Below are 12,222 nucleotides of genomic sequence, written 5' to 3' on the forward strand. Positions count from 1 at the left end.
ATACACACAATATGGTGAATGAATTTACATCTAAATATTTATAATGTATTAATATTTTTTCTGGCCTGACACTTTATATCCTGGCACTGGTGGCAGTTTGCCAGTAGCAGTCTTACTTTGGCCAAATCTAAAACAACCTTATGTTAAGGTTTTAATATCAATATTATGAATTTATTTTATCCTGACATGAAACGTGAGGTTTTTGGATCAGAGACAGGTTGTTAATTACTCACAGAACGTCTCAATGCTGGTTCCCTGTCCCCGCCTGAGTTCTCTGCGTGCAGAGGTGTCAGCCACGGGAGAAGCACCCAGGGCCGAGACTCTCAGAGCCTGGATAGGATGCTCACCACCCACCCACCCTCCTCCCCACAGAAGGAGAGACTCCTGCTTACTAACGCCATCTCTCTTCTGTCACACTTTGGAATATAAATCAAAGGCTTCAGGGGCCATCCGTGTGAAATGTCCCTGAATGACTCACTATTGCCAACTCCCATGACCAGGTCACTGCACCATCCCTTCATTCCAAGGCCCTCACGAGCTATGCAATAATGTAGAAATATTCACGGAGCCTCAAATCTTAGCAGTCTACGTCAGAAAATTTCAGTGAATCTTACAAGGACCCAAAGACTATCATGACAACTTGGGGAAAACTAAAAGATAAAGTCCTTCTTTAAACGATGGCTTTTGAGCTCGTTCAAGATGAGGAAGAGGAAGAACATTGAAGGAGAAAAGAGAAAAGAAAGTGTATTAGTCTGCATTCGCATTGCTCTAAAGAAATGCCTGACACTGGGTAGTTTATAAAGAAAAGAGGTTTAATTGACCCACAGTTCCACAGGCTGTACAGGAAGCATGTCTGGGGAGGCCTCAGGAAACTTACAATCGTGGCAGAAGGCACAGGGGAAGTAGGTATGTCTTACATGGCCAGAGAAGGAGGAAGGGAGCAGGAGGAGATGCCACACTTTTAAACAATCAGATCTCATGAGAACTCTGTCACGAGAACAGCACCATAGCCAGAGAAGGAGGAAGAGAGGAAGGGAGAAGATGCCACCACACACTTTTCAACAGTCAGATCTCATGAGAACTCTATTATGAGAATAGCACCAAAGACCAAATCCACCCCCATGATCCAATCATCTCCCACCAGGCTCCACCTCCAACAGTGAGGATGATAATTTGACATGAGATTTGGGCGGAGTCACAGACTCCAGCCATAGCAGAAGGGAAACGGGATAGAAGAATGGAAAGGAGGAATTGGAGTGGAAAAAGCAGATCCATGTTTCACAGCTCAGTTGTTCCGTAAGGAGGGCCCAGCCCACTCTGGTGGGTCCCTAATCTCTGTCTTTCCCATGCACCAGGAGATGCTGGAAGAGCTAAGATTAAAGCCGGGACTCTCGACTCTTTCTCACACACCCTACTCTCCTTCGTTAGCCAGAGTATTTATTTCTGATTTGTACATTGGAATCTGAAAGATGTTTCAGTTATTCCTGTTTTCAAACATTAAAATGCGTTAAATTAAGTTTAAAGTCAATTTTACAGAATTGTATGGAATTAATATATCAATGATATAGCAACTGCCTATCCATATGCAAGAAATATTCACAATTTTAAGAATATCTATTACATAGGTATATTCTATCATTAAAAATATTACTTGGAAAAAATAATTCAAATGAAGATTTGTAAATGGAGCAAACTGTATTGTTCTGGGGACACATATTCATTGTTCTACAATAATAGTCAAAGGTACCAAGATATAGCATTGTGTAATCTACAATTTCTGCTCCATTTGAAGCCAAATGTGGCCAGATACTTAGAAAACTATCAATTGCCATTATTTGGAAAACGTAGTGATGATATGCAGTTACAAAACCAGCCACCTTGTCTACCGTCTCACAAAGCTTGGTTATGTCTCTTGTTCCGTGAGAGTCTGGAGAAATCCAGGCATCCGCATACCTCGTGTTTCCTCGCCCCGGTGTTAAGTCCCTGCTCTGAGCAAGAAGCGTGATGGTAGAGCCAGTGGATCTCTCCCCCTACATGCAAACTCACTCCCCAGAGAAAATCGGCTGATAAACAGCCTCAGAGACGCCCACGCTGCCAGGGTTCCTCTCAGCAGGGGGTTCCCCTCTTTCAGCAGAAGAGGCACGGTCCTGGAAAACCGTGTAAAATAAGCCGCGGTGACTGCGGTAGGGAGCCCTGGACTTCGGGAAGCCGTGGCGTGGAGCCAGCCAGTCGTTCACCAAGTCAGGAATTCGTTTTTCCGATGAGGGTGATTGAACATGCCTCTGCTTTGCAATTCACAGCAGCTGCTTCCATCCCACCCTCGGCCTTCCTTCCCTTTTAAAAGGTGTCAGGCTTCTTATCCTCAGGTTGTTTTCCCACAAGACCACCACGTCAGACTCCCCCAATAAAACATCAAGAACACCAATGTTCCTATGAATCACCTGGGAATGCTTCCTAAAACCACAGGCTCTGATATGGCAGGTCTGGTGCGGACCTGAGACTTGACATCACCAACAGGGACCCAGAGATGCCGAGGCTGTTGCTGGCCATGCTGCACTTTGGGAGTCATGATGAATACATCAACAGTAAATTGCTTAAAAATAAAAAGTCAGGGTCTCTGAGCCTCACTCCAAACTTGCTAAATCTGAACCGCTCAGATGGGGTGCAGGAATCTGCATCGGCAGGTGACGCCTGGCCACACTCAGGCATGGCACAAACACACTAGGCATGCCCTGCTTCAGAACAGTACTCCAGGCTTCCAATATCGTCACTGCATCGTGGGCTACGCACACCTTGAATTTTGAGCTTTACATTAATCTTCTAATTATATGTGTGTGTGTGTATATATACACATAAAGCTATATATATACACACACATGTATTAATACACATATGTGTGTATAGCCACGCATTGCTTAAGGACAGGTATATATTCCAGAAAATGCAGAGTTAGGCAATTTTGTCATTGTGCAAACATCATAGGGTATACTTACAGAAACCTGGATGATCTGTATATTTTTATTTATGTATATTTACATATAGAAAACCAAATGCTCCAGCACCATTACTGACTATGACTCCCTTCCTCTAGTCGATCTGCAAGGCCAGTATCAAGTTCCATCCACCGGGTTTCTGTATATGCTCCATTAGAACCTATGGGGCCACTGTGGTCTATGCAGTCCATTGTTGACTGAAGTGTTGTGATGTGTGCATGACTGTATACACACGCACACACACACATTTGTATACGTGTACAGAGAGGGCTTTTACTAGCTTTCCTAACATTAAGCTCAATTTAGCCAAGTTTTTTCACGTCTGTTGCAGCAGCCTACCTCCTATCTGAACTACAAGCTGCGCAGAACCTTAACCAACGCACGAGATGCTCTTCTGGATACCTTAGAAATAGTTTTATCTTAAATAATCCCCTTCTGTTACATGGTCATGTTCAGCATTGAATTGTTGTAGCCTAGATATTTTCTAGAGCTATAACTAGTGAAATAAAAAGTGAGAAGAGCCCTAAAGGACATGATGAATTTTTTGGTGATAATTTTTTTCTGGCGGAAACTCAGAGGAACCTGATGCCTGCACTTTCACTGAATTAGGGAAGTGTTCACGTCACAGCCACGTAGGGAGAGGAAGGATATCTGTGGCAGGCTGGAGCCGGGCTGAGGGTGCCCTGCAGAAAGGATCACACACGTGAAGGCACCTCGGCTGCGGGTCAGCAGGGCGGAGTGGATGGCAGGGCCGCTGGGACTTGGAAGAGGGGAGGGAGACCTGCCAGGGCTGTCAGGAAAGGCCTCAGGGCTGGGTCTGAGCTGAGTCCTCGAGAAGCCATGAGGTTCAGGTAGGCAGGGAAAGAACAATGATGAGAAAGACCTGCTTTTTTTTTTTTTTTTTTAAATCAATAGACTTGTTTTGTGGACGATTTTAGATTTACAGAAAACTGAGTGGAAGGTGAAGAGTAGCCTGTGCCCCTCACCTCCCCCACCTCCCCTGTTCCTAACACTTTTGTCCTGTGGTGCGTTATCACAGCCAGGAGCTAGTGTAGATACTTCCACACGCATAACATCCACGTGGCTCAAGGGGACTTCCCACGGCTCTCAGGGTGGCAGCATTTTCTTCAAGTCCACAATAGAAATGGTTCCATCGGAAGCCCAAACACCTTCTTACCCATGTCTCCAATCAAGGCACATTCTCTTCCCCGAATCAATCGTGATGGCGAAGACGGTGAGAATTCTGGCCTGAACTGTGTGTGGACTGCGCCTCGCCTCCCTGGGCTGGGGCAAGGTCATAGCTCTGGGAGCGGAGAAGGGTTCCCCGGGGGAGACACGGCCACTGGCAGGAGGAGTAAAAGAGTAGGAGGAAGGCAGGACTACGGCAAGAACAGCAGACGCCACAGGGAGGAACAGAAAGGGGCTTAATAAATGGATGATGGATGCGGCGGAAGGAGGGAGAGACTAGACCTGCCTTCTGCGGACAGCAAAGAGCACAGCCTCCTCCAAGCTTTGTCTTAGAACAGGACTCAGATCCCTGCTGTTCTGCCACATGTTGATAACAGACTAGTATGGAAAATATATTCAATGTGACATAATCTAATACAGTGACCACATATATTAATCACAGCACTGTGACAATGGTGAAACCTAAAAGCAATCTACAATGTCCGTCACAAAGATAAAGCTTATGAAAACCGTAACTCCAAGCGGAAATTCTAAGCAGTAGTTACAGTTGTATTTCTGAATAACATTTAATGACACGGGAAAATGCTGATATTACAAAGTATATTTTGAAAAGTATAGAACCATGAATATGTATAAGGTATATTTACAGCAACAAGTAAGCTTGGGAAGATGTCTCTGAATAGGGTGTTTAGTGGGTTTTTTTCCTCTTTATATTTACAGCCTCCAAAAATAAGCAGCATTGTCCTAACTGGGAAAGTTAAAAATGGTGGATCCATAATTCTGTATTTTCCAGTTATAGAACCAGCACCTGAGCTGTGACATTAGGCAGTAGCATAAAACACTGGCCAGGGTGGGAACAGGAGAGGGAAGGGAGAGGCAGGTGCAGTGTTGAGGAACCAGTGGGCACTGCTGTGGAATTCAGGGTGATGTTTTATTTCAGGCATCCATCAGCATGGCTCCCCAGCTCTCAAGAGAAGAGGTGCTGGAGTTTCTGGCTTTTAAACTCTGAAATAAGCACCTGAAACTCTCTCTAGCAAATTCAAGATGTAGCTCTTATGACCTGAATACTAGATCCAAAAGGAACTTTAAAGTTCGTATTCTAATTGGCCATTCTCACTTTCAAATTGTTCCCTTTACTTACCGTTTTATTGCCGAAATCACAATTGCAATGAGCTGACTCTAGGGCAATTAAATATTAAATGGCAAACTATTTGTGTAATTTTTCACATTTCACTTGTGATGACTTTAAAAATGTCTTGAGAATTTTGTTTGGTGCAAGGATTACCAGAAAGTCACCAATTAATTAAAGCCAAGACAATTTCAGAGTTTCAAAGACATAATTCAGTGCACTTTGGATTATTTTTGCTGGCTGAAGGAAAAAGTGCAGGGTCAACAATAAAAAACATCAAATTTGTTACACTCACTCTTGAATATCTTAAATTTTTCTGCATGAAATAATTTAACTTCGAGATTATATATCTGAACTTGAATTGTAAACTGTAGGGCATTATTCAAAAGTGAGATTAGTTTAGTCATTATTATTAAAATAGTTGTGAACTACAACAGGTCAGACCAATGAAAAATGTATTTGATTAAATTGGTTAGTAAGTTTTTGATTCACTTCTGAAATAGAACTAAGTTTATTTCTAAAAAGCAAAAGACCATCTACCCAATATTTTCTGTCCGTTTTTCTGTGCCAGTAAATATATAAACTCATTCACTTTCACATGCATTAAATGTTACCTGAAATTCCTAATTTAAAAGGAATCCAAAATGATTTTCAAAAATTATGCCCAATTGTGTGTGATAGACAAGATATCATAGATATCAATCTTATCTATCTAAGATAAGATAAAGGAGATAGACATTTTCCTGTCAGTAATGGAGCTATTATATTTGCCACAAACTGACAGAGATGAGGACGTGGCGACTCATCAAAACTCAGCAGTACATAAAGTTTATTGTGACCAATTTATACTAATGGGGACTTAGGATTTAATTGAGGTAGACACACATGCAGTCACACTATTGTAAATTTTTAAAATTTTCAACTAAAAGTAGCATGCTGCTTTTCATGGAATGTTTTCTGTTTCTTGCAGGTGAGCACATTCGACTGGGTGCGAGCAGAAAGGACCTACCACCTCTGTGAGGTGCTGTTTAAAGTTCACAAGGTAGGGATCTTTTGCACTTTAGATGCTTTCATACAGTAAGATGCCCTTTGAGCTTGCAGAATGAGAGGACTGTTTGTTCCGCATGGTCCATTGAAATAGCAAAATTGGAATGGACGATCCGGACCCATCCCCCATTCCCACCCGGTACGTGGGTTCTAGCTGTCACCCTGTTGCTCATCCAGGCAGGATGAATGGATGACGGTGTGTCTGTGTGTATGTGGTATGTGGTGTTTGTGTGTGTTGTGGGGGAAAGATGTGTTTTAGGACGTCCACTTACAATAATTTGTTCCAAGAACTTTAGATTCTGTTGCTGCTGCTGCTATTGAAATTGTTTTCAACAAGTCAGATACAAATTTGCCCCAGGGTCTGGCCAGTTTGCTGCTCATGGTTCCTAGGGTAGGTAGGGACTGAACCTTCCTCCGGGAGACACACCTCACTGGTGGTGCTGCCCGGAGCCTGGAGGTGCAGCAGGGCCCTACCCGGGCCCCACCCACCTGACCGCAGAGGTGTCTCCACAGCCAGGCGGCGATGTGCTCACCGTGGCCGGGTGCCACCGTGTCCTAGTATGTGACTCAGTGAGAATTTGGCCTTAAAGAGTTATCAGTCTAAAGTTAGAAGCTTTGAATAAAGATTTGTCTTTCAAAGTTTGGTTTGTTTTCTTAAATTGAAAATGTCCTCAAAAATAATATTCTCTATCTGTAGTTGCTTTTTTTAAATTTAAATCTGGAATTTCAGACTGCCTTTAATGGAAACATGTAAAAGGGAAATACATTTCCATAATAACATTATCAAATGATAAATACATTTATTTCCCATTTTTGAAAAATTTATTTGGGCAACATTTTTCTGCATTGTTCCTATTTTTGTTGAATATGGTAATGAAGGAGATGAAGGAAAGGGCTGGATGTATTTAAATTAAGACTCCTAATTGCAGGTTGTAATAAACAATCACTGATCAGAAAGTGAACGTTTCTGTGCTAGGCATATTCATTAAAAAATGGAAGAAAATAGAATAAAATATTAACTGTGGTTTTCTCTCAGTGATGGCTTTTCTAGCTATTGTTGCTTTCATTTTAAAAATTATTTTGTTTTCTAAGTTATCTGTGACAGGAATGCATCATTTTGAAAATGATAAAAAGGAAGCCTTGTGTTAATGTGAGCCTCTTGGTCGTAGATGACACGCAGGTCGTTTATTGATCAGAGTTCCACAGAGGAATTCGTAGAAGGATTCTTGGCCTTTTTGTTTCCTTTGCATGGACACGTTTTCACTTCCTCCCCCTCTTGTTTCAGAGGATTCCCCTTCCGTGCACCTGAGATGTTCTTTAGGTACTGGGGTGTCTTTGAGAGATTATTGTATCTTATATATGTGGTTCATTAGTAAGCTATAGAGCCATCTCATTTTCCCAGGAAGATTGTAAAAAAAATTAACCAATAAATATTATATGAAGTGTTTATGAAATCATGAAAATTAGCCAGTAGAATGGCTATAGCAAAGGTATTAAACTAAAAATGGGGTAAATAATAATCTATAGCATTCAATATTTTTAAAAAAGAGATTAAATTATATGAATTGAATGTCCTATTTGGAAGTGTTAAAATAGCAATCTTACAAAATCGTATTGCCTGCTTTTACACACATTCAATTGCGGATGTTTATCGTTTAGCATACATAAATTTAAAAGTAAACGCATTCAATTCATTTTCAGAAATGTAAATAAATATGTGAGTATCATAAGAACTAATACTTTTTCATGTAGATTCTTTAAATATAATTACCATTTCAAAGTATACTCATTAATATTTAGACCAGAAATCAAATTCTGAAGTTGTGATTGTGTTTTTTCTCTGATACCTTCTCCGCTCTAAAAATTACTTTTCCCAGCTCTTAAAATTATATATTCTATATTTCAACACTCATCATGAAATAGATGAGAAAATTGCACCAATCAGCCTTGATTGCAGTCGTGAGCAAAATGATAAACAGCTTTCGTGCAGCATGGCAGAAAAGCACTGTGGACGCTATGGAGCGTCCTGTGTGAAATGCATGGGTCCGTCCTCTCAACCTAAAGATACCCCATTAAAATTTTCAGGAAAAGTCCATGTTGTCATCTGCTTGGCAGAGGATCTTAGTAATGACAGCTGTCTTTATTGAGTGCTTCCCTAGTAGCCTTGCTAAGCACTTGGCTATGTCCCTGAGTTAATTCTCTCCCCACCTAAGGAGAACTCTGTTTTGTAGCTAAGAACTCAGAAGCAGGAAGTGGACGAGGATCTTCCAGAAGCCAAGCAGAGGCAGGGATGGGGACCAGACTCACCTGGCTACAAAGCTCATCCTGAATCCCTCCTATTCCACGTGCTAGAGGCAGTGGTGTTCCGGGAGTCTGTCGCGAGTGGGCATTAAGAGTTCTAGAACGTGTTCTCCAGGGATCTTCAGGGTAGTCCTGTTTGGATAGTATCAACACTGAAAGGAAGAATTCCTAAAGCCATGTCAGGACAAAATTGCACCGAAGTTAAAGGCGAAGAAGGCAAGAAGGCCTTATTCAAGTATATTATGCTAGGAGAGAGAGATTAAACCCAACTCCACTGAAACAAAGGATGAGAGGGTTTCTACAAGTTGGGCTAGAAAGGAGATCGGGGCCATCAGTGTCTGTTGATTGGCTTCCTGCAAAGAAACAGAGAGCTGCTCCCATCTTCATGATAGGAGATGGTTGCACAGCTTAGAGCCAGGCACCCACCAAGGCCGGGCTCCATCCTTCCACAGGGACGGGAGATGACGCCATCTTCCCAGTGATCACATTTTGAAGGGACAGCTCTCAGCTCCTTGAGAAAGACAGTCCTGGGTTGTACAGCCAGCAAGAGACTTTTAGAAAGATTTAGGTATCAAATGGCAGAGAAAGAACATACAATAATACATTTTCTAAAGCAAATGCTCTAAGGATAGGGAGTTCCAGGTCCCAGAGGCAGGAAGAAGCCTGGCCAAGGCTCAGTCCAGACGAGGAAACCCAAAGGTTCCGTCCAGACAAGGTAACCAGAAGGCTCAGTCCAGATGAGGTAACCCAAAGGCTCAGTCCAGAATAGGTAACTGGAAGTGTCAGTCTAGACGAGGTAACCCAAAGGCTCAGTCCAGGCGAGGAAACCCGGAGGCTCAGTCCAGGCGAGGAAACCCGGAGGCTCAGTCCAGGCGAGGAAACCCGGAAGCTCAGTCCAGGCGAGGAAACCTGATGGCCTGGCCAGTCGCTGACTGACTGTTGACGGCAAGCCGCTGACCTTGGACTTCAGTGCTCAGGGTTTCCAGTCATATCAACACACTGCAATCCACAAGGGCTGAGTGATTGTTTTTAAAGGAGCTACAGGAACTATCTGGGGAAATGAGCTATATATGAGTCATTAATTTTCCTTATGTAGAACTTACAACACATTCTTTGTGAGGCTGAACAGTGGAAAAACAATCCCTTGCTTGATCAAGCAGTCTTACTCCTCAGAATTGAATCTAAAGAAGAGTCCATTACCATACTGAGTTCAGAGGAATCAAAGAGCTGTATGCATGAGAACATTTAAGGATATTCCTTAAATTAATGATATTTGAATAATCATCAAAAGGCCATTGAAAAATATTTTAAAATCTTATAACATATTTTAAGTAATTGTATTATAAATTTATACAATTATATATACAAATTCACATTGTATGAAAGAATATTAATAATTATTGTCCTATTATTAAGGGCATATTAGTAATTATTGACATATTTTTAAAAATCAGATGACAAAACACAGTAATAAATTTGTTTTAAATTCCCTTTATTGTTGCTATAATTGTTTCATAATAAATATAAATAGAAAAAAATATGTAATTTTAAAATACAACCCTTTTTGTTTCTTCAGGAAAGGGAACATAATAAGATGATGTCATGCAGTCCTAGGTGGGGGGTGGGCTTTCTTCAGTCGTGGGGGTGGCTGGAAATGCTGTTCTGTATATCGCCCGAGCTGACCCTGCCAGGAGGCCAGGTAGCTGGAAAGCAGACATCAAATCGACATGTATGGCCTGGCTCGGCATTGCCTTAGGACGTGTTTCTTTATGAAAACAGATAGTGAACTCATGTGAATCCGGGATGTGAGCCTGCATGCCGGCCGCTCTGTCATGTGAAGTTATGACAACATTTTTATCATGATTCCATTTCACAGCTCAAAAGTGGAGGCTCTGAGAGAGTGAATCGCTCAAGGTCAAACAGCTAATACTGGGCAAAGAAAGGCCTCAAATCTTATCTGACTCCAAAACCTGATGTTCTTCTATTATGATACACAGCTGCCCAAATATAGCAAGTGATAGGAAAGAAACACAAGTGACCTTTGAACAACATGAGCTTCAACTGCATGGGCTCACTTAGATGCCAATTGTTTTCTATAAGTATGCTGGAAAATTTTTTGAAAACAATTTAACAATTTTTAAAACCTCTTAAGACAAACTATGCAGCTTAGAAATATCAAAACATTAAGAAAAAGTTAGAGATGTCGTGAATTCATACAATATATGTAGATACTAGTCTATTTTATCATTTACTCCTGTAAAATATAAAGCGATCTATTTGGCACCATCTGAGTGGAGAGGAACGTAGGCAAAGGTAAAGATGCAGCATTAAATCTTTCCTGCCCGTGGTTCACTGTAGCACATAGTGTACTGTGATGATAATTTTTGTAGCCACCTCCTGCTGCTGTTGCAGTGAGCTCAAGTGTTGGGTTTCTGAGTAAAATGTCTTAATCATCCCTGTGGAAGCAATTTCTCTCTCCAGTAAATTGCAGAGCATGGTAACGAGTGATCTCTCGGGGTTCTTGTGTACCTTCCCTCCTTCGTGTTGAGTCCAGTAACGTAAACCTTGAATAACACCCCAGGACCCACACAAGTGCCACGAGGGATGGTGCAAGTGCCTCCAAGAAGCAGGATGTCACAGCATTACCAAATTTTTGCTGTGCACCACAGATTGAGGTCTGCAGCTGTGGTTGCCACCATTTCAGACCATTCATCTTATAAACAGATGATGTAAACTTATGGTGTCAATAAATACAGTGCAGTGCTCTAAGTATATCTTCTCTTCCCTGTGATTTTCTCAATAACATCCTCTATTCTCTAGCTTACTTGCTTAATTCATTTATTTATTTAGAGATAGGATCTTGCTATGTCATCCAGGCTGGTCTCAAATTCCTGGGCTCCCGTGACGCGCCCGCCTCAGCCTCCCAATCAGTTGTGATTTCAGGTGTAAGCCTCTGTGCCTGGCTTCACTTATTTTATTCTAAGAACATAGTATATTATTCGTATAACATGCAGAATATGTGTTAATTGACTGTTCATGTTAGTAGTGAAGCTCCTGATCAACAATATATTTTATTCTAAGAACATAGTATATTATTCGTATAACATGCAGAATATGTGTTAATTGACTGTTCATGTTAGTAGTGAAGCTCCTGATCAACAATATATTTTATTCTAAGAACATAGTATATTATACGTATAACATGCAGAATATGTGTTAATTGACTGTTCATGTTACTAGTAAAGCTCCTGATCAGCAATATATTTTATTCTAAGAACATAGTATATTATACGTATAACATGCAGAATATGTGTTGACTGTTCATGTTACTAGTAAAGCTCCTGATCAACAATAGACTACTAGTAGCTAAGTTTTAGAGGAGTCAAAAGTTCTATGTGAATCTTCAACTGCATGAGAGTTGGCGCCCCTAACTCCTGGATTGTTCAAGGCTCAACTGTCATGAGCCATTCAGTGGGGAATGTGCGTTCCCACATAAATATCTTCCAACAGTTTTTCTTTATCAGTTTTTTGACATTTAAGTTCAGTGGATAAAGAGATACGTTC

The 12,222-nt window shown here is 41.3% G+C and overlaps 1 protein-coding gene across 6 annotated transcripts in view; it reads left to right on the plus strand.

Moving 5' to 3' along the window:
• LOC105497556 (syntrophin gamma 2) overlaps positions 1–12,222 on the plus strand; it is a 564,393-nt gene that overhangs the window by 294,784 nt on the left and 257,387 nt on the right. For all 6 annotated transcript variants that reach the window (XM_011768711.2, XM_071076129.1, XM_011768716.3 and 3 more), the window contains one exon: positions 6,281–6,352. In XM_011768711.2, the coding sequence (XP_011767013.2) occupies positions 6,281–6,352 (72 nt within the window). The remainder of the gene's footprint in view (positions 1–6,280; positions 6,353–12,222) is intronic.

The sequence above is a fragment of the Macaca nemestrina genome, chromosome 13, assembly GCF_043159975.1.
Source record: "Macaca nemestrina isolate mMacNem1 chromosome 13, mMacNem.hap1, whole genome shotgun sequence".
NCBI classification, from domain to species: Eukaryota; Metazoa; Chordata; class Mammalia; order Primates; family Cercopithecidae; genus Macaca; species Macaca nemestrina.